The sequence below is a fragment of the Rhinoraja longicauda genome, chromosome 16, assembly GCF_053455715.1.
Source record: "Rhinoraja longicauda isolate Sanriku21f chromosome 16, sRhiLon1.1, whole genome shotgun sequence".
Classification (NCBI taxonomy): domain Eukaryota; kingdom Metazoa; phylum Chordata; class Chondrichthyes; order Rajiformes; family Arhynchobatidae; genus Rhinoraja; species Rhinoraja longicauda.
Window position 1 is genome coordinate 444762 of NC_135968.1, and position 21061 is coordinate 465822.

General features: G+C 53.5%; 3 protein-coding genes across 3 annotated transcripts in view; 1 reads left to right on the forward strand and 2 right to left on the reverse strand.

The window, feature by feature from the left end:
* LOC144601224 (uncharacterized) overlaps positions 1-4269 on the forward strand; it is a 39988-nt gene extending 35719 nt beyond the window's left edge. The window contains 2 exon segments of the mRNA XM_078413201.1: positions 2247-2264; positions 2351-4269. Of these exon segments, the coding sequence (XP_078269327.1) occupies positions 2247-2264; positions 2351-3342 (1010 nt within the window). The 3' untranslated portion in view covers positions 3343-4269.
* A 2658-nt stretch (positions 4270-6927) lies between these two features.
* Positions 6928-10944, reverse strand: LOC144601226 (uncharacterized). Its single transcript, XM_078413202.1, is given in 3 exon segments — positions 6928-9239; positions 9241-10162; positions 10889-10944. Coding segments are annotated over 3 exon segments (1335 nt in total). The 3' UTR covers positions 6928-8882.
* Positions 10945-13277: 2333 nt separating this feature from the next.
* LOC144601057 (uncharacterized) overlaps positions 13278-21061 on the reverse strand; it is a 31551-nt gene continuing 23767 nt past the window's right edge. The window contains exon 4 of the mRNA XM_078412988.1: positions 13278-16884. Within this exon, the coding sequence (XP_078269114.1) occupies positions 15912-16884 (973 nt within the window). The 3' untranslated portion in view covers positions 13278-15911. The remainder of the gene's footprint in view (positions 16885-21061) is intronic.

Here is a 21061-nt window from a genome sequence, read left to right on the forward strand (position 1 = left end):
TGGCAGTCTGTTTGTCTTTTTTTCCTTTTTTGTTGTTGTTTGTGTCGGTGTTGGGATGGTTTTTGTTTCTGTTTTTGGCTCTGTATGTGTGGGGGGTGGGGTGGGGTGGGGCGGGGGGTGGGGGAACCTTCTTCCCCGGGGCACAGCTCGGCCGCGGGGCCCTCCATCGCCCGCGGGGCCTTCCATCGCCCGGCGCGGCTCGGCCGCTGGACTTAACATCGCCGGCGCGGCTCGGCCGCGGGACCTAACAGTGCCCGGCGCGGCTCGGTCGCGGAGCCTTCCATCGCCCGGTACAGCTGCGGCACGTTTCAGCGCTCGGTGCGGCTCGGCCGCGGGGCCTTCCATCGCCCGGTGCGGCTCGGCCGCGGAACGGTTCAGCGCCCGGCGCGGCCGCGGGGCCTTTCATCGCCCGGCGCGGCTCGGCTGCGGGACTTAACATCGCCGGCGCGGCTCGGCCGCGGGACGTTTCAGTGCCCGGTGCGGCTCGGCCGCGGGACTTAGCAGCGGCCGCGGGGCCTTCCATCGCCGGCGCGGCTCGGCCGCAGGACGTTTCAGTGCCCAGTGCGGCTCGGCCGCGGGACTTAGCAGCGGCCGCGGGGCCTTCCATCGCCCGGCGCGGCTCGGCCGCTGGAATTAACATCGCCGGCGCGGCTCGGCCGCGTGATGTTTCGGTGCCCGGTGCGGCTCGGCCGCGGGGCCTTCCATCCCGTTGCGGGGGCTGTGCGTGTCGGTCGCCTCGGTAGGGGTCGAGCTGCCTGTCCGTGGGCGCGGGGGGAAGAGAGTGGAAGAGAGTCCATCACAGTGAGGGGGTGTTTGGAGTCACTGTGATGGATGTTTGTGTTGGGGTCGTGTGTCCTGTGTTCTTTTCTTTTTTGCTGTGTCTTGTGACTGCTGAAATTTCGTTCGGTATTTATACCGAATGACAATAAAGTTCTGTTATGTTATGTTATGTTATGTTATCAACCCTCATCCTTCTGCGCTCCATGGAATAGAGACACAGCCTGCTCAACCTCTCCCTGTAGCTCACACCATCTAGTCCTTTGAGTCTATCTTCTCCACAGATGCTGCCTGACCCCTCCCCTCCCCCCCCCCCCCCCCCCCCCCGTGAGGCGGGTCCGGTTCTCCCTGGAGGGGGAAGGGGGAGGACGATGGAAGCGTGAGTTGGGGGGTGAGGGGGAGAGGGTGTGAGGGGTGAGTTTGGGGGGGTGGAGACGAGGGTTGATTGGCCGGCAACGCCCAGGCAACCGTTGCTGGGGCGTGATGGGCTGCTGCGATTGGCGGAGGGCGTTGTCTGTCCGAGGAGTGGAGCTGCGGCTCAACCAATAGGATGCCCTCACCTGCGCCGGGGGCGGCAACGCAGCTCTCATTGGTCTGCCGCCGGGAGGGGGCAGTACCTGGTCCTTTGTGACGCGCTGCCCGTCAGTGGTGGGAGGGGCCGACGGGACGAGGCCTCCGCTCGCTCAGAGCCGGGAGCTCAGGTGGGGAACAGCCGTCGTCGCCACCGCCGCTTGACCTCGCGTCCATTCCCCCACCCCCTCCTCCCTTCCCGAGGGCGATCCTGCGGCCGGCGACCCGAGGAGTGGGATGTGAGTGAATGAGGGAGGGAAGGAGGTCTCGGCGCCCTCTGATCCTCCGACTGCACAGCTCCCCCTGGCGGCGGGAGGCCGTTGTGCAGCGCCTCTGGTCAGCCGTTCTGCGCCGTGACATAAGGAACTGCAGATGCTGGTTCATACACAAAAAGATACAGAGTGCTGGAGTATTAAAGCAGGTCAGGCAGCATCTCTGGTCAACGTGGATAGACGAGGTTTCAGGTCTGCAGAAGGGTCGTGACCCCAAAAAATGTCCCCTATCTACTGTGTTCTCTACAGACGCTGCTCGACCCGCTGAGTGACTCCAGCACTATGTGACCTCCTTCTCATGATGCAGGCCGCCCCCCCCACGTGACTCTGCGCCATGACAGGGGCGCCGTACGTGCGGATGACGTCACGGCGCCGGGCGACTCACGTGCGGGCAGGAGGCTCAGCGCGGCGTCCGAATGCTCGGCGTCCCACTCCCTCCCACACTCTTGACTCCCCCCTTCACCCCCTCCTCCACCCACCCCCCATGACCCCCCCTTCACCCCCTCCTCCACCCACCCCCCCTGACCCCCACTCCTCCCCTTCCCCCCGTTCAAGCACCAGTAGTGATCACGTGTTAGTAATGTTCTGTTTGCCAGCTTGTTGACCCTCTGTGTTCCCCTCCTGCAGGGTTTAGGAGACGGGGACGTGAGCGGCCATTCAGGGCGTCCAGGGTGCCGGTGAGCACCTCCCCCCCCCCCCCCCCTCCCCATCTCCGCGGTGTGGTGGCTGAGCTTCGTTGGAGGACCACATGACGGGGCCCAACAAGGAGAAGCGTTATGAGTGCGACGAGTGTGGCAAGGCCTGGCAGCACCCGTGCCTGCTGGAGACCCACCGGCGGGCGCACACAGGAGAACGCCCCTTCGGCTGTTCGGAGTGCGACAAGAGCTTCGCCTGCTACGGGAACCTGCTGCGGCACTACGGCGTGCACCGTGACGAGAGGCCTTTCAGCTGCTCCGACTGCAGCAAGTGCTTCAAGACGACGAATGCCCTGAAGAACCACCAGCGGGTGCACACGGGCGAGAAGCCCTTCACCTGCTCCACCTGCAGCAAGGGCTTCAAAACGACAAATGAACTGACGAACCACCTGCAGGTGCACACGGGCGAGAAGCCCTTTGGCTGCTCCACCTGCGGCAAGAGCTTTGCCCAGTTGTCGGGGCTGAGGCAGCACCGCCGGGTGCACAGCAGTGAGCGGCCCTTCACCTGCTCTGACTGTGGCAAGGGCTTCACCCGCTCCAACAGCCTGCTGGAACACCGGCGCACCCACACCGGCGAGCGCCCCTTCACCTGCACCCAGTGCAGCAAGGGCTTCACCCTCAACAAAAACTTGCTGAGGCACCAGCGCTCCCACAGCGGGGAACGCCCCTACACCTGCGCCCAGTGCGGCAAGAGCTACACCAACTCCTCCAATCTGCTGGAGCACCAGTGCACCCACACCGGCGAGCGCCCCTTCACCTGCACCCAGTGCGGCAATGGCTTCACTCACTCCTCCAACCTGCTGAGGCACCAGCGGGTTCACGCCGGCGACCGTCCCAGCCCGGTGAATGGTGAGCGCTTTGCCGTGGCCTCCAATGCTCTGGCTCACCAGAGCGTGCACACCAGTGGCCAGTCCTTCGACTGCCAGTACTGCGGTGAGGCGTTTGACAGCTCGCGGGGGCTGCGGCAGCACCGGCGGGCCCACGCCAGCGAGCGGCTCTTCCCATCGCGGCAAGTGTTTCAAGAGTGATCCATATCCCTCCATTCCCGTATATTCATGTGCCTGTCTAAAAGCCTCTTAAACACCCAGTGGCACAGCGGTAGTTGCTGCCTCACGGCGCCAGAGACCCGGGTTCCATCCTGACTACGGGTGCTGTCTGTACGGATTTTGCACGTTCTCCGCCTGACCTGCGTGGGTTTTCTCCGGGTGCTCCGGTTTCCTCCCACACTCCAAAGACGTGCGGGTTTGTAGGTTAATTGGAGTGGTATAAATGTAAACTGTCCCCAGTGTGTGTCGGATAGTGTGAGTGTGCGGGGATCATTGGTCGGCGCGGACTCGGTGGGCTGAAGGGCCTGTTTCCGCGCTGTATCACTAAAGTCCAAAGCGCACGGGGGCTGCGGGAGCACCAGCGGATACACACCGGAGAAAGACCCTTTGAGTGCGCCGACTGTGGCAAGGGTTTCACCTGTGTGTCCAGCCTGTAGCAGCACCGGCATACCCACAGCGGTGAGCGTCCCTTCACCTACATGTCCTGTGGTAAGGGGTCCACACCCCTTCACCTGGCCGCTCTGTGGCAGGTCCTTTCCCGCACACCGCGCCGTGGATGGGCGCTGTTTAGGTAGACACAAAATGCTGCAAGGAATGGGTAACATTTCGGGTCGTGACCCTTTTCAGCCTCGACCCGAAACATCACCCATCCCTTCTCTCCGGAGATGCTGCCTGCCTCGCTGAGTTACTCCAGCATTTTATGTCCACCTATGACTTGCCAGGCTTTGAACAAACCCCCATCTGTTTTTTCCAGCTTTCTCCCCTTCAGTCCAAAGAAGGGTCCCGACCCGACACGTCGCCTGTCTATTCCCCTCCAAAGTGCTGGTCGAACTCAGCGGTTCAGCCATCCTTGGTGGGAACTGGATGGAGAAGTGTTCCCAATATCAGCCCTCCTTGGCCCTGTCGACAATGCGGTGTCCATTTTTAGGACGAGACGCAAGGTCCGAGCTGACCCCCCCCCCCCCCCCCCCCCCCGTGCGCCATCTCTTCGCATTCCTCTGTCTTCTTCTCGCTAGTGAAAGGCGTCAGGATTAATCCGGAGTCACCGCTTCCCTTCCCTTGGCCGTTCCCCCTCAACTCCGAACGGTGGCATCTCGCTCTCCGTCCTTGGACGGCCACAAGACTCCGGCGACGGTAAACAAGGACTTTTGCTCGTTAACCCGTTGGAGCCAAGTTGTATTCCAATGAAATAAATACCTTTTTTTAAGCAAAATAAAAACGTAGATAGGCCCCCAAATAATCAGTGTTATCCCGTGATAAGCTTTCTTCTAAATGTGTATTTTTACAATACTGGCGAGATTTTGAGGAACAAGATTAATATTCAGGTTTTTAAACTGTTCTTAACAAAAATCTACCCATCATGTGAAACCTTATTAATAACATATATAAATTAGATAACTTCAAGACCGAAAGTCAAAAACCTTTTTCATAACATACAAATTTTCATCGTTTTACCTCCATTTTGGACACCAAACGTGTGACATTAAAAACTGCCACATTTAGTCGGGAGTATTTAATTCATAATAAAATTCATATGGCCCCCTCATATATATATATATGTTTTGATGATGATCTAGGGAACTATCTTCATCAATACCAGGAGAAAAATACAGTAACATGTCTGGTATTCCTCCTAGCATAGATCTGGTAACGGGCGTTGTGCTTGGTGTCCATTGTCACAACGACCGTTATCGGGGTCGGTACCTCTGTAAGTTAAACCACGGAGGCTCCAAACCTCTAAAGCATTTTACAAACCCCAACGAGGTATCCGATGGTAGTTCAGTCTGAAGGGTCTCGACCTGAAACGTCACCCATTCCTTCTCTCCTGAGATGCTGCCTGACCCGCTGAGTTACTCCAGCATTTTGTATATCCTATGGTAGTATTGATTTTGGGGTGTTAATTATTTTTTTCTTATATTCAAATTTAATATATCAAAAACATTGTGGTGTCAAAAATACTACGACCGTTTATGATATATTTTCTGATATTTTAAAGTCAATTAAAAAAAAATTGGGGGCATAAATTGGTCATCAAAACTAAGAAACTGAGCCAATCTCCCCATATCCCTTGATTCCACTAGCCCCTAGAGCTCGATCTAACTCTCTCTTAAATCCATCCAGTGATTTGGCCTCCACTGCCCTCTGTGGCAGAGAATTTTCACGATCCATGATCAGCCATGACCACAATGAATGGCGGTGCTGGCTCGAAGGGCCGAATGGCCTCCTCCTGCAGCTATTTTTAATTAAATTCAATTGTTTATCACTGCTGATAGAAACTTTTAGCTTGTTACAGAGTGTGAGGTAGGGAAAGGTGTGGGGGTGAATGGATGACATTTTGGGGCCTCAAAGTGAGACAGACTTCCAGAGCCTTTTATTTCCAACGTTAGCAAGAATCTTTCCCACATTTCACTTAACTCCTTGGAATTTTAAGAGCGATTTGGTCTGTCCCCTTTTTTTGTGCCGTTTCTACATAAACAATTTTAAAGAGTCGGGCCTGTTTTAAGAACATTATCCTTATCTCTGTTAGATTACAATCAAACATTCCAGCAAGGTGACTCCCATTTAAACAATGATGTCACACCAATGCTAAATACACAGGTGACCATTAGGAGCACATAGTAATTAATCCATCATGCCATTCTGCCACATTCAAACAGTTAGAAAATAGGTGCAGGAGTATATTCTCAGGAAGGGACGCATATCTTAATGCCACAAGGTCTTTCAGTTCAAGCATATAAATACATACCAGACCAAGGTGATGAAAGGCGTCTTGTATGGCTGCAAGGATCCTATTCCCGATTTCAATGAATGTGAGCAGGTTTCCACCTATGGTAGATGCTGGCTCAGAACTATCAATAGACAATAGGTGCAAGAGTAGGCCATTCGGCCCTTTGAGCCAGCACCACCATTCAATGTGATCATGGCTAATCATTCTCAATCAGTACCCCGTTCCTGCCTTCTCCCCATACCCCCTGACTCCGCTATCCTTAAGAGCTCTATTTAGCTCTCTCTTGAATGCATTCAGAGAATTGGCCTCCACTGCTTTCTGAGGCAATGAATTTCACAGATTTACAACTCTCTTTATTTTACTTGCATTGGTTCTGTCCTCCAAGTCTATCATTCTGGTGACAGTTTACTACTAAATCCAGAAAACCCATTGGAAAACTCAAAAGTCACATTAAATGCTGGGTCTACAACATCGGGCAGATGAGGCTCGTCAGCCTTGGAAGGCGGTCCATCTAGGAGAGGTAAAACTCTGATCTAAAACCTCCACTGCCTTGTGGCCATATCCAGTCACGGAAAAGGCTCCAGGAGTAAACCTCAAGAAAAATCCAGAGCCCCTAAGGCAGTTTGTCATTGTCTGCAACCTCGTTCTGGCAGTTCCTGTGACGGCATTGGTGCCAAACTAATGGCTCTGCTGTTCCTTTGGACCAATCAGCGATGTGGAGAGGTGGGAAATGCTGCATGGGCAACAATTTGTCCTTCATATGACATTGCCCAGGCTTGCATCTGACCACACATCACTGCAAACCTACACCTAGAACATTCCCGACCTACCAAATTGAATGAATGAATGAATAATTTTATTGGCCAGGTATGTACATATACAAGGAACTCCACAAGGAACTTGGTGCTCCATTCACAAATAACACGAACATACAGTAAACAATTAAGAATAAAGCATAAAACATTAAGAATACATCATTGCGGTTTAAACGAGTGAGTGAAATAAACCAGAGCAAAGAGACTAGATGTTTGGTTATTCAGTAGAGCTACTATTCGCGGGAAAAAAAGCTGTTTTTACGTCCGGCTGTGGCAGCTTTGACTGTCCGGAGTTGATTTCCAGAGGGAAGTGTTTCAAAGAGTTTGTGGCCAGTGTGAGAGGGGTCAGTGCTGATCCTACCCACTTGCTTCCAGGCCGTTGCAATGTACAGTTCGTCAATGGGGGGGTAGGTTGCAGCCAACAAACCTCTCAGCTGATCGAACGATTCGTTGCAGCCTCCGGATGTCGTGCTTGGTGGCTGAGCCAAACCAGACTGTGATGGAGAAGGTGAGGACAGACTCTACAATGGCAGTATAGAATTGGACCAGAATTGGACCATCATCCTCTGTTGGGCCTTTATGACTGTGGAGTCGATGGTGGCCCCCCATTTAAGGTCCTTAGAGATGATGGTTCCAAGGAACTTAAATGACTCCACATATGCGACTGTGGTGTTGTTGATGGTGAGTGGGGGGAGGGGAGGGGGACAGAGGGGTTCAGGCACAGTCAACTTGGAGAGTTTGGAGTGTAGTAGCTCTGGCACAATGGTGTTAAATGCTGAGGTAAAATCCACAAACAAAATCCTGGCATAGGCCCCCTTGCGGTCTAGGTGCTGGAGGATGAAGTGCAGGCTTAGGTTGACTGCGTCATCCACTGATCTATTGGCCCGGTATGCAAAATGCAGAGGGTCTAGCAGGGGGTTTGTGATGTTTTTCACCTGGGCCAGTACAAGTCTTTCAAAGGTTTTCATGACTACAGAGGTCAGTGCGACAGGCCTGCAGTCATTAAGACCAGTGAACGACTTTTTGGGTACAGGGACAATAGTGGAGACTTTAAAGCAGGCAGGGACAGTACAGGTTTGCAGGGACTGGTTGAAAATGTGTGTAGACTGGTGCCAGTTGTTCGGCACAGAGGTTGAGGGTAGAGGGGGAAATATTGTCCGGTCCTAGAGATTTCCGCCTTTTTTGTCTCCTGAATAGCCTCCCCACCTCCTTAATTTCTATTGTTGGAGATGGAGAAGTGGCCAGACTGATGTTGGGCAGCAAGGATGGGGTGGGTAGTGGACGAGGGCCCAGTCTTACACAGAGAGTGGTGAGTCTGTGGAATTCTCTGCCACAGAAGGTAGTTGAGGCCAGTTCATTGGCTATATTTAAGAGGGAGTTAGATGTGGCCCTTGTGGCTAGAGTGATCAGGGGGTATGGAGAGAAGGCAGGTACAGGTTACTGAGCTGGATGATCAGCCATGATCATATTGAATGGCGGTGCAGGCTCGAAGGGCCGAATGGCCTACTCCTGCACCTATTTTCTATGTCTTTGCAGACTGGAGTCAGGCTCTAGGTAACTCAAAGGGGCAGGCAGCGTCTGTGGAGAACATGGATAGGTGATGTTTCACAGAGTGCTGGAATAACTCGGGTCAGACAGCACTGTGGAGAACATGGATCGGTGATATTTCGGGTTGGGACCCTTCTTCAGACTGACACTATGTTAACAGATGAGGGGGTGATCGGCAGATGGGTGGAGTGAGTGACAGGCGAAAGAAAACAAACAGATAATAGGGTGTGAGATGAGAGAGGAATGTTTCCATGCAGCTTTTAGGGACATTAGTCAGGTCGCATTTGGAGTATTGCATACAGTTCAGGGCACTCCATTACCGTACTGATGTGGAGGCTTTGGGGAAGGTGCAGAGGGGGTTTACCAGAATGGTTTAAAAACAAGGAACTGCAGATGCTGGTTTGCAAAAAAGGACAAAATGCTGGAGTAACTCAGCGGGACAGGCAGCACCTCTGGAGAGAAGGCATGGGTGACGTTTCGGGTCGAAACGGAAGAGGGGCTCGACCCGGAACATTACCCATTCCTGGCAGCATTTTGTGTCTACCTAAACAGCGCCCATCCACAGCGCGTTGTGCCAGCAGGCTGGAGGAGAGGGCAAAGGCCTTGCCACAGAACGGGCAGGTGAAGGGGCGCTCGTCGGTGTGGGTACGCCGGTGCTGCCAGAGGCTGGACTTGCAGGTGAAATTCTTGCCACACTCAGTGCACTCAAAGGGCCTCTCTCTGGTGTGTATCTGTTGGTGCTCCCGCAGCACCCGTGCGCTCTTGAAACGCTTGCCGCGGTGGGAAGAGCCGCTCGCCGGCGTGGGCCCGCCGGTGCTGCCGCAGCCCCCGCGAGCTGTCAAACGCCTCACCGCAGTACTGGCAGTCGTAGGGCTGGCCACTGGTGTGCACGTGCTGGTGAGACATGGCGTGGGAGGCCACGGCAAAGTTGTCGCCACTCACCGGGCTGGGGATGGGACGGTCGCCGGCGTGCACCCGCTGGTGCTTCAGCAGCTGGAAGGAGCGGTTGTAGCCCTTGCCGCACTGGGCGCAGGTGAAGGGGCACTCGCCGGTGTGGGTGCGCTGGTGCAGCAGCAGGCTGTCGGAGCGGGTGAAGCCCTTGCCGCACTCGGCGCAGTTGAAGGGGCGCTCGCCAGTGTGGGCACGCTGGTGCACCCGCAGGCTGGAGGACTGGGTGAAGCCCTTGCCGCACTGGGCACAGGTGAAGGGGCGCTCGCCAGTGTGGGTGCGCTGGTGCCTCAACAGCTTGGAGGATTGGGTGAAGCCCTTGCCGCACTGAGCACAGATGAAGGGGAGCTCGCCGGTGTGGGTGTGCCGGTGCGCCAGCAGGCTGGAGGACTGGGTGAACCCCTTGCCGCAGTCACTACAGGTGTAGGGCCGCTCCCCGGTGTGCACCAGCCGGTGTATCCACAGTTCCGACGACGACTTGAAGCCTTTGCTGCAGTCGGAGCAGGTGAAGGGCCGCTCACCGCTGTGCACCCGCTGGTGCCGCCTCAGACCCGACGACCGGGCAAAGCTCTTGCCGCAGGTGGAGCAGCCAAAGGGCTTCTCGCCCGTGTGCACCCGCCCATGGATCTTCAGGTCCCGCGCCGTCTTGAAGGTCTTGCTGCAGTCGGAGCAGTCGAAGGGGCGTTCTCCCGCCCACCGGTGGGTCTCCAGCAGGCACGGCTGCTGCCAGGCCTTGGCACACGTCGCACTTATAACGTTTCTTCTTGTTGTTCCCCCTCACGTGGTCCTCCACTGATGCTCAGCCCGCACACCGAGTTGATGGAGGGGCGTTCACCGGCACCCTGGCCGCCCTTAATGGCCTCTCACGTCCCCGTCTCTCTGTCCACAGCAACGGCTCCTAAACACTGCAAGAGGGGAATAGAGGGTCTTTTAGTGTATGAAGCATCTGCAGTTCCTTGCGTCTACCAAAGATCAGCACAAAGTGCGGGGGAAAAAATACGTCACGGCGCAGGGCGGTGGGCTGGCGGACGTGCGGGCAGCTCGACACGGAGCCCCCAGGATGATGCGGCCTCCCATTCTCCAACTTGGCTCCACAACCCCCTTCTCCCCTCACTCCCTCTGTCTCACTCGCTGATGCGTTCTCCTATCTCTGCTCTCGGGCCCCTCACATCACCACAGCTCAGCTCTTAGTGAGTTCGAGGAGTGGTGCAACAACTCCTGTCTTGAACTAAATGCAAACAAGACCAAGGAAATGGTAGTGATCTTCTCCAACAAGCAGAGGGAACTGGCTGCGGCAGTCATCACCACTATCCACGGGAAGCCTGTGGAAATTGTTGAGGAAAACAAGTACCAGGGCACAGTCTTCGACAACCTGCTGAAATTTGCCTCCAACACAGAGGATATCCTCAGGAAATGCCAGCAGCGGCAGTATCTCCTGAGGGAGCTCAACTCCTTTGGGGTCAGCAAGGACATCCTCATGACTTTTTACTTCTCCTTCATTGAGAGCATCATCATGTTCTCCTTCACCAGCTGGTTCCACTCCATCAGTCTTCAGAACAGAAACTGCCTGTAGAGCACAGTCAAAGTCTGTTATAAATTATTGGACTCCCTGTCAGAGCCCTCTCCACCCTATGCGACCAGCAGATGCTAAGGTCAGCTGGCAGGATTTTACAGGACCCCTCACACGTCCTGTTCTCTGTTTGAATGCCCCCCCCCCCCCCCCCCCCTCAGGATGCCGGCTTCGCTGCCCAGGCTGTAGGACACTGAGGAGATGCAGTTTAATGTGGATAAGTGTGAGGTTATACACTTTGGTGGTAAGAATAGGAAGGCAGAGTATTATCTGAATGGTGTCAAGTTAGGAAAACGGGACGTACAACGAGATCTGGGTGCCCTAGTGCATCAGTCACTGAAAGGAAGCATGCATGTACAGCAGGCAGTGAAGAAAGCCAATGGAATGTTGGCCTTCATAACAAGAGGAGTTGAGTATAGGAACAAAGAGGTCCTTCTGCAGTTATACAGGACCCTAGTGAGACCGCACCTGGAGTGCTGTGTGCAGTTTTGGTCTCCAAATTTGAGGAAGGATATTTCTTGCTATTGAGGTAGGTTTACTAGGTTAATTCCTGGCATGGCGGGACTGTCATATGTTGAAAGACTGGAGCGACTAGGCTTGTATGCACTGGTATTTAGAAGGATGAGAGGGGATCTTATCAAAACGTATAAGATTATTAAGGGGTTGGACATGTTAGAGGCAGGAAAGATGTTCCCAATGTTGGGGGAGTCCAGAACAAGAGGCCACAGTTTAAGAATAAGGGGTAGGCCATTTAGAACGGAGATGAGGAAAAACTTTTTTAGTCAGAGAGTTGTGAATCTGTGGAATTCTGCCTCAGAAGGCAGTGGAGGCCAATTCTCTGAATGCATTCAAAAGATAACTAGATAGAGCTCTTAAGGATAGCGGAATCAGGGGGTATAGGGAGAAGGCAGGAACGGGGTACTGATTGAGAATGATCAGCCATGATCACATTGAATGGCGGTGCTGGCTCGAAGGGCCGAATGGCCTACTCCTGCACCTATTGTCTATTGAGAAGGGCAACCTTTGTCCCCAAGGCTGTTCAGCTCCTCAACTCCCAACCAACCACTCCCTGTCCCGCTGCTCACCCTGCTAATGCCCCCCCAGTAGTTTTTCTACTACTCTACGTGCCTTTGTAAATTGCGCCACGGGGACAAATAAAGTGTTTTTGAACATTGAAACCTCACTCACCCCCCTTCACTTCCACGGTCCTCATCCCCCCTCCCCCCCTCTCGTCTTCTCACCACCTCTCCCCTTCTTCTCTTCCCACTCCCCGCTTCACCCCTCCCACCACCCCCCTCCCTCTTTCACTCCGCTCCCCCCACTTCAAGCACTAGTGATGTTCACGTGTAAGTAATGTCCTATTTGCCAGCTTGTTGACCCTAGGCTATGTTCCCCTCCTGCAGGGTTTAGGAGCCGTTGCCGTGGACGGAGAGACGCGAACGTGAGTGGCCATTCAGGGCGGGGGCAAGAGTGCCGGTGAGTCTCCCCCCCCCCCCACCCCCACATCTGCTCGGTGTGTGGGCCGAGCTTCGGTGGAGGACCACATGACGGGGCCCAACAAGGAGGGACGTGTGTGGCAAGGCCTGGCAGCAGCCGTGCCTGCTGGAGACCCACCGACGGGCGCAGACGGGAGAACGTCCCTTCGGCTGCTCCAACTGCGGTCGGGGGACTAGAGGGCGCCCAGACCTCCTTCTCTCCCTCCCTCATTCACTCACTCACTCACACTCCTCGGGTCGCCGGCCGCAGGATCGCCTTCGGGAAGGGGCAAGGGGAAGGACGCGGGGCCAATGACGTGGCCCTTGATTGGTTGGCCACGCCGTGGCAACCGTTGCTAGGGCGGGATGGGCGGCTGTGATTTGCGGAGAGCGCTGTCCGCCACCCTCACCCCCCAGCTGGACCCATAGCTCACCTGCGCCGGGGACGCGGCTTTGATTGTACGGACGCCGAGAGGGGGCGGTACCTGGTCCTTTGTGATCGGGGAGGCGGGACTCTCTCGCATTGGCCGCTGTCGCTTCCGGTCAATGGGGAGGGGGCGGGACCTGGTCGCCGGTCACGTGAGGCGGCCTCCGCTCGCTCAGGTGGGGGAACAGCCGACGCCGCCGCCGCTCGGCCCCGCGTCCTTTCCCCCACCCCCCTCCCGAGGGCGATCCTGCGGCCGCCAACCCGAGGAGTGGGATGTGTGTGAATGAGGGAAAGAAGGTCGCAGCGCCCCCTCTCGGCGGGAGGCCGCGGTGCAGCGCCCTCGTGAATTAAGGACTTGATGTCGGCCAAACGGAGGTTTTTTTTACATTTGCATCAAGTCCTTTATTCAAAATGTTTTCAGCAGCTTCTATCCAAACATGCATGTTCCTTTAATTATATACAATATTTCCAAAATAGGCCAGTAACAGTCAGAATAAGACATCACGTTTGACGCATACATCACAGCCATTATCTGGTGAACCAAAAAATATGGTGTAGTAAACCAAGCGTTGTGAATCAAACAGGTTTTATTAACGAAAACAGTGGATGAACACACGCGAGCTTAGTTAGAACAGTTGATGCTAGTTGCTGTTGAGAGGAGCACCACACGACTGTTCACTCAAGGGGCTTGAGCAGAGCTTCAAATCCCCAACTGTCAACTGTCATCTCCAACTGTCAGCCCTCCTTGGCCCTGTCGAGGAGCAGACAATCAACAGTATCAGCGTCTTCTCATTCATACTGTACCCAAGTGAAAATGCAAAATGTGGGCCAAGCTGCCCACAGCCGACTGCTCACAGTACCAGCTGTCTGCAACTGGCCCCAAAACTCAAAGGCATTTTAAAGTGGGTTTTTTTCATAAGAAAGTCTTGATGCATTTGTGCCTTACGTAAGAAATAAAGCAAGTTTCTCCTGACCTTACTGTGTTCTTTGGAATTCTTCAGAATTCATGTTGTGCTATTAATAATAATAAGAAAAATGCCAACCATCTCCAGAAACGATAAGAAATTATTCTCGCCTCCATGCATATCTGTAGCCGTAGGGCAGTCGGACACCTCCCCACTACTTCAAAGATAGTTCCTGCAGTTGTCTGAAGAAGGGTCTCGACACAAAACGTCACCTATTCCTTCTCTCCTGAGATGCTGCCTGACCTGCTGAGTTACTCCAGCATTTTGTGAATAAATACCTTTGATTTGTACCAGCATCTGCAGTTATTTTCTTATACTACCTGCAGTTGGGAATATCGTTTGGCTGCTGTTGTATTTTATTTGTTTAATGAATGAATAAGTTTATTGGCCAAGTGTGTACATATACAAGGAATGTATGTGCCTTTGTGCTCCGCTCGCAAATAACAACACGAACATACAGTAAACCATTAAGAATAAAGCATAAAACATTGAAACATGAAGAATACAACATTACGGTTTAAACATGTGAGTGAAATAAACCAGAGCAAAAAGAGACTCCAGACTTTTGGTTATTGAGTAGAGCAACTATTTGCAGGAAAAAAAGCTGCTTTTAAGTCTAGCTGTGGCTGCTTTGACAGTCCGGAGTCACCTTCCAGAGGGAAATGCTTCAGAGTTTGTGGCCAGGGTGAGAGGGCTCAGAGATGATCTTACCCGCACGCTTCCTGGCCCTTGCAGTGCACAGTTCGTCAATGGGGGGCAAGGTTGCAGCCAACAACCTCAGCTGATCGAACGATTCGTTGCAGCCTCCGGATGTCGTGCTTGGTGGCTGAGCCAAACGAGACCATGATGGAGAAGGTGAGGACGTACTCAACGATGGCAGTGTAGAATTGGACCATAATTGCCTGTGGTAGATTGTGTTTCCTCAGCTGCCGCTGGAAGTAAGTGTTCCTGGGAATAGTGCAGAAGTTGCAGGATCAATTCATCCAAAAGAGGAGGAAAGATTCTAAGGGGTGTAAGAGGCACCCGTGGCTGACAAGGGAAGTCAAGGACAGCATAAAAATAAAAGAGAAGAAGTATAACATAGCAAAGAAGAGCGGGAAGCCAGAGGATTGGGACTCTTTTAAAGAGCAACAGAAGATAACTAGAAAGACAATACAGGAGAAAAGATGAGGTACGAGGGTAAGCTAGCCAATAATATAAAAGAGGATAGTAAAAGCTTTCTTAGGTATGTGAAGATGAAAAAATAGATAAGGCAAATGTGGGTCCCTTGAAGACAGAAGCAGGGGAATTTATTATGGGGAACAAGGAAATGGCAGATGAGTTGAACAGGTACTTTGGATCTGTCTTCACCAAGGAAGATACAAACAATCTCCCAGATGTTCTAGTGGCCAGAACTAGAAGGACATTCTAGTCACCTTTTTCTAATGCAGCCGTCACCAATGTTGCAGAAGAAAAAGGGCAATTATTACACTGTGCACATAATACGTTTTTGACAGCAAACAATGTTACATTTTGTTTCAGGCTGTTCCCCACCAATTCTCACTATTTGAAGCCATTTCTGCCTTCAATGATGAACATTGCTTCTCTCTGCTGATAGAAACTTTTTGCTTAAAGGTAGACACAAAATGCTGGAGTAACAGCGGGTCAGGCAGCATCTCTGGAGAGAAGGAATGGGTGACATTTCGGGTTGAGACCCTTCTTCAGACTGAAGACCAGCATCTGCAGTTTTCTTTCCTACAAAACCTTTAGCTTGTTACAGAGTGTGAGGTAGGGAAAGGTGTGGGGGTGGATGGATGATTTTCTGGGCCTCAATGCTTAATCTCAAAGTGAGACGAAGCCAAGATCACTTCCAGAGAGCCTTTTATTTTCAATCTTAGCAAGAATCTTTCCCACATTTCACTTAACATAGGAACATAGAAAATAGGTGCAGGAGGAGGCCATTCGGCCCTTCAAGCTCGCACCGCCATTCATTGTGAACATGGCTGATCATCCACAATCAGTAACCTGTGCTTGCCTTCTCCCCATATCCCTTGATTCCACTAGCTCCTTGAGCTCTATCTAACTCTCTTTTAAATTCATTCAATGAACTGGCCTCCACTGCCTTCTGTGGCAGGGAATTCCACAAATTTACAACTCTCTGGGTGAAAAAGGACGTGGGAGGCCACGGCAAAGCGTTCTCCACTCACCGGGCTGGGGATGGGATGGTCTACGGCGTGCACTCGCTGGTGCCTAAGCAGGTTGGAGGAGCGGGTGTAGCTCTTCCCACACTGGGCGCAGGTGAAGGGGCGCTCGCTGGTGTGGATGTGCTGGTGCACCAGAAGCTTGGAGGAGCAGGTGAAGCCTTTGCCGCACTGGGCGCAGGTGAATGGCCCCTCATCGTCGTGCATGCGCTGGTGTTCCCGTAGCTTGGAGGAGCGGGTGAAGTCCTTGTCGCACTGGGTGCAGGCGAAGGGGCGCCCGCCGGTGTGGATGCGTTGGTGCACAAGCAGGTTTTTGGAGCAAGTGAAGCCCTTGCCGCAGTTGCTGCAGGTGTACGGCCGCTCCCCGGTGTGCAGGCGCTGGTGCATCAACAGCTCCGACGACGACTTGAAGCCTTTGCCACAGTCGGAGCAGGTGAAGGGCCGCTCACCGCTGTGCACCCGCTGGTGCCTCAGCAGGTTGGAGGAGTGGGTGAAGGCCTTGCCACACTGGGCGCAGGTGTAGGGACGCTCACCGCTGTGCAGGCGCCGGTGCACCGTTAGGTCCGGCGACGACTTAAAGCCTTTGCCACAGTTGGAGCAGGTGAAGGGCCGCTCACCGCTGTGCACCCGCCGGTGCTGCCTCAGCGCCGACAACTGGGCAAAGCACTTGCCGCAGGTGGAGCAGCCAAAGGGCTTCTCGCCCGTGTGCACCCGCCGGTGGTTCTTCAGGGCATTCGTTGTCTTGAAGCACTTGCCGCAGTAGGAGCAGTCAAAGGGCCTCTCGTCGGAGTGCACACGGTTGTGCCGCAGCAGGGTCCCGTAGCTGGTGAAGTTCTTGCCGCACTCCGAGCAGTCGAAGGGGCGTTCCCTCGTGTGCGCCCGCCGGTGGGTCTCCAGCAGGCACGGGTGCTGCCAGGCCTTGCCACACACGTCGCACTCATAACACTTCTCCTTGTTGGGCCCCGTCATGTGGTCACACATCCCATCATGCTGGCAGCCCTCAATGGCCGCTCACGTCCCCGTCTCTACGTCCACAGCAACGGCTCTTAAACCCTAAATCCAAACAGGACATTACTAACACGTGAACATCACCATTGCTTGAAGGGAGGGGGGGGAAGGTGCGGGGAGGAGGGGGTGAAAGGGGGAGTGAGGGTGTGGGGAGGAGGATCAGGGGTAAAGGTGGAAGTGTGGGGTGGGAATGAAGGGGTCAAGTGGGGGATGGGGGGTGTAGGGGGAAGGGGGTGAGGTGGCGTTGCACTCACAATAGACAATAGACAATAGACAATAGGTGCAGGAGTAGGCCATTCAGCCCTTCGAGCCAGCACCACCTGGGGACACCGAGCATCTGGCCACCGTGCCGAACCGCCATTCTGCTCCGACTGCGGCAACGACTTCACCCGCTACCACTTTTCGTCTTTTTTGTTATTTTTAGTGTGTTTTAAAAGTTTGTGTTAATGTTCTCTGGTTTGATTTATTTGGGGGGTGGGGTCGGGGGAAACGTTTTTTCAATCTCTTACCTTGCCAGAGTTGCGATTGTTTTCTGGATCGTATCTCCGGTCACTCTGCGGCCTAACATCGCGGAGCTGATGGCCTTGCTCGAGACTGACTTGGAGCCCCACCGTGGGGCCGTGGACTTACCTGCGATCCCTTGCCTGGGATCGAAGCTCCAACTGCGGCCTGCGGATTTCAACACTGAGGAGCTCGCAGTCTCGGGTAGAGACTGATGTCGGGAAGCTCCAAGTTGCAGGAGGTTCGATTAGCCCTGACCTGGGGTCCGAACAGCCGGCGCAGGGAGCTGACATCTTCCGATGCAGGAGCTTGATCGCCCCGGTGCAGAGGGCCCAACCGCCAGCTACGGGAGCCAAGATTGCCTCGACAATGGAAGGTTCAAGTGCCCCGACCACGGGAGGACAAAGAAGGGGAGAGATTTAACTTTTTTTTGCACCTTCCATCACAGTGAGGAATGTGGTGGATGTTTATGTTACAATGGCTTGTATACACTGCAATAGGCTTGTATACATTGGAATTTAGAAGGATGAGAGGAGATCTTATCGAAACGTATAAGATTATTAAGGGGTTGGACACGTTAGAGGCAGGAAACATGTTCCCAGTGTTGGGGGAGTCCAGAACAAGGGGCCACAGTTTAAGAATAAGGGGTAGGCCATTTAGAACTGAGATGAGGAAAAACTTTTTCAGTCAGAGTTGTGAATCTGTGGAATTCTCTGCCTCAGAAGGCAGTGGAGGCCAATTCTCTGAATGCATTCAAGAGAGAGCTAGATAGAGCTCTTAAGGATCACGGAGTCTGGGGGTATGGGGAGAAGGCAGGAACGGGGTACTGATTGAGAATGATCAGCCATGATCACATTGAATGGCGGTGCTGGCTCTAAGGGCCGAATGGCCTCCTCCTGCACGTATTGTCTATTGTCTATAATGTATTTTGTGTGTCTTTTGCTTTTTATTGGTATGACTATATGGCAAATCAAATTCCTCGTTTGTTGCAAAACATACTTGCCTAATAAAGTATGATTATGATTATGAAGGACCATTCAGCCCTTCGAGCTAGCACCACCAATCAATATGGTCGTGGCTGATCATCCACAATCAGTACCCCGTTCCTGCTTTCTCCCCATATCCCTTGATTTCGTTAGCTCTAAGAGCTAAATCTATCTTTCCCATTAAAACATCCAGTGAATCGGCCTCCACTGCCCTCTGTGGCAGAGAATTCCAGATTCACAACTCTCTAGGTGAAAAGGATTTTCCTCATCTGAGCCCGAAATGCCCCACCACTTAGTCTTAAACTGTGACCCCTGGTTCTGGGCTCCCCCAACATCCAGAACATTTTTCCTGCATCTACCCTGTCCAATCCTTTCATAATGTTATATGTTTCTATGAGGTCTCCTCTTATCTTTCTAAATTCCAGTGAATAGAAGCCCAGTCAACCCATTCTTTCATCATTTGTCAGTCCCGCCATCCCGGGAATTAACCTGGTGAACGAACTCTGTACTCCCTCAATAGCAAGAATGTCCTTCCTCAAATTAGGAGACCAAAATTGCACATAATATTCCAAGTCCAGTCTCACCAGGGCCCTGTACAATTGCAGTAGGACCTCCTTGCTCCTAAACTCAAACTTCTCGCAATGAAGGCCAACATGCTATTTGCTTTCTTCCCGCTGTAGCCGCATGCTTACTTTCAGTGACGTACAAGCACACCCAGGTCTTGTTGCACCTCCCTTTCTCCCAATATTGGCTCATTACCGTTCCGTGAACTGAGATACGGGTGTTAGGAGTTATGGGGAGAAGGCAGGAGAATGGGGTTAGGAGGGAGAGATAGATTGTCCATGATTGAATGGCGGAGTATACTTGATGGGCCGAATGGCCTAATTCTGCTCCTGTCACTTATCACCTTCGACAGGGGGAAACCATGTCTCCGTGCTGGAGTCACACAAGTCATGCACCCAACGTAAATCCCGTATCTGACGACTGATTAGCACGCAACAAAAAAGCTTTTCACTGCACAATAAATTAAACTCAACCCTCCTGCCGCCAGGGGGCACTGTGACCGGCTGTCCAAATATGCTGCACGGCGGCCTCCCGCTGCTAGGGGGCGCTGCAATCGGAGGATTAGAGATCGCCCAGACCTCCTTCCTTCACTCATTCACTCACATCCCACTCCTCGGGTCCCCGGTGGCAGGATCGCCCTCGAGAAGGGAGGAGGGGGTGGAGGAAATTACGCGGGGCCAAACGGCGGCGGCCGCGGCTGTTCCCCACCTGAGCTCCGGCGCTGATCAGTCGGTGGCCTCGTCCCATCGGCGGTGGCGACGCACCGGTCTGACGTGACCGGAGACCAGGTCCCGCTCCCCCCTCCCCACTGACAGGCAGCGCCAGCGGCCAATGGGAGCGAGTTCCGCCCTCTACTGACGGGCAGCGTCAGCGGCCAATGGGAGCGAGTTCCGCCGTCCCGGATCTGACGTCACAAAGGACTAGGTACCTCCCTCTCCCGACGTCCGACCAATCAGAGCCACGTCCCCGGCGGATGTGAGCGGGTCCTATAGGTCGAGCCACAGCCCCGTTCGACACGGCGCGCGGCCGCGTCCCCCACCCCACCCCCGAAGCGGGAGCTCAGCGCGGTGCACGGATGCTCGGCGCCCCCAGGTCGGTACAACCCCCCCACACACATCCCATCAATAACCCACTCCCCTCCACCTTTCCTCTCTCCCTCACTCCTCGACCCCCAAACCCTTCGACCCTCCCCCACTTCCCTCCTCACCGCCCAAACTCTTCGACCCCCACCCTCCCCCACTTTCCCCCCCTCGACCCCCATGGTTCTGGTTGATTACTGCGCAAACACCCTCATAAGTGGTTATCTCGCGCAGGTCGGAGTGAGTAGTGCAGTGATTAAATTTTGAAGTGGGCCTTTTTGACCAAGTTGAGGAGATCTAAGTTGCACAATCGAGTCAACGGTAACAGTTAAGGAATACACAGTAAACTGGTGACAATTTATCCTTGTCTTTACTTTTATTTATAATCAATGATCTCTTGCTATCCACTTTGCTGCTGTAACACTGTAAATTTCCCCAGTGAGGGACGAATAAAGGAATATAGATCCAATCCGAGCCAAAAAACATTGTGGGGGACCCCTACCAACCCAGCAACGGACTGTTCCAGCTGCTACGGTCAGGCAAACGCCTCAGCTGTCACGCTGTGAAAACAGAGAGGATGAGACGGAGTTTCTTCCCACAGCCCATCAGGACTGTTAACTCAGATCACCAGGGACTAATTTAATTTACTGTATTTTTTTCTATTCTGTTTTGTAGTTTAGCACACAGGTTTAGCACAAGCCGCAGGTGTAGTTTAGCACAAGCCGCAGGTGATGCCACTTTCATTTCACTGCACATCTTGTGACAAATAAACTTAACTTGATATTATTTTTAATCCCCTTTTTAAATGACTGACATTGTATGTTGGGTGGTAACATATTCTATTCCCTAGTATTTATTTCACAAAATGCTGGAGTAACTCAGCAGGTCAGGCAGCATCTCAGGAGAG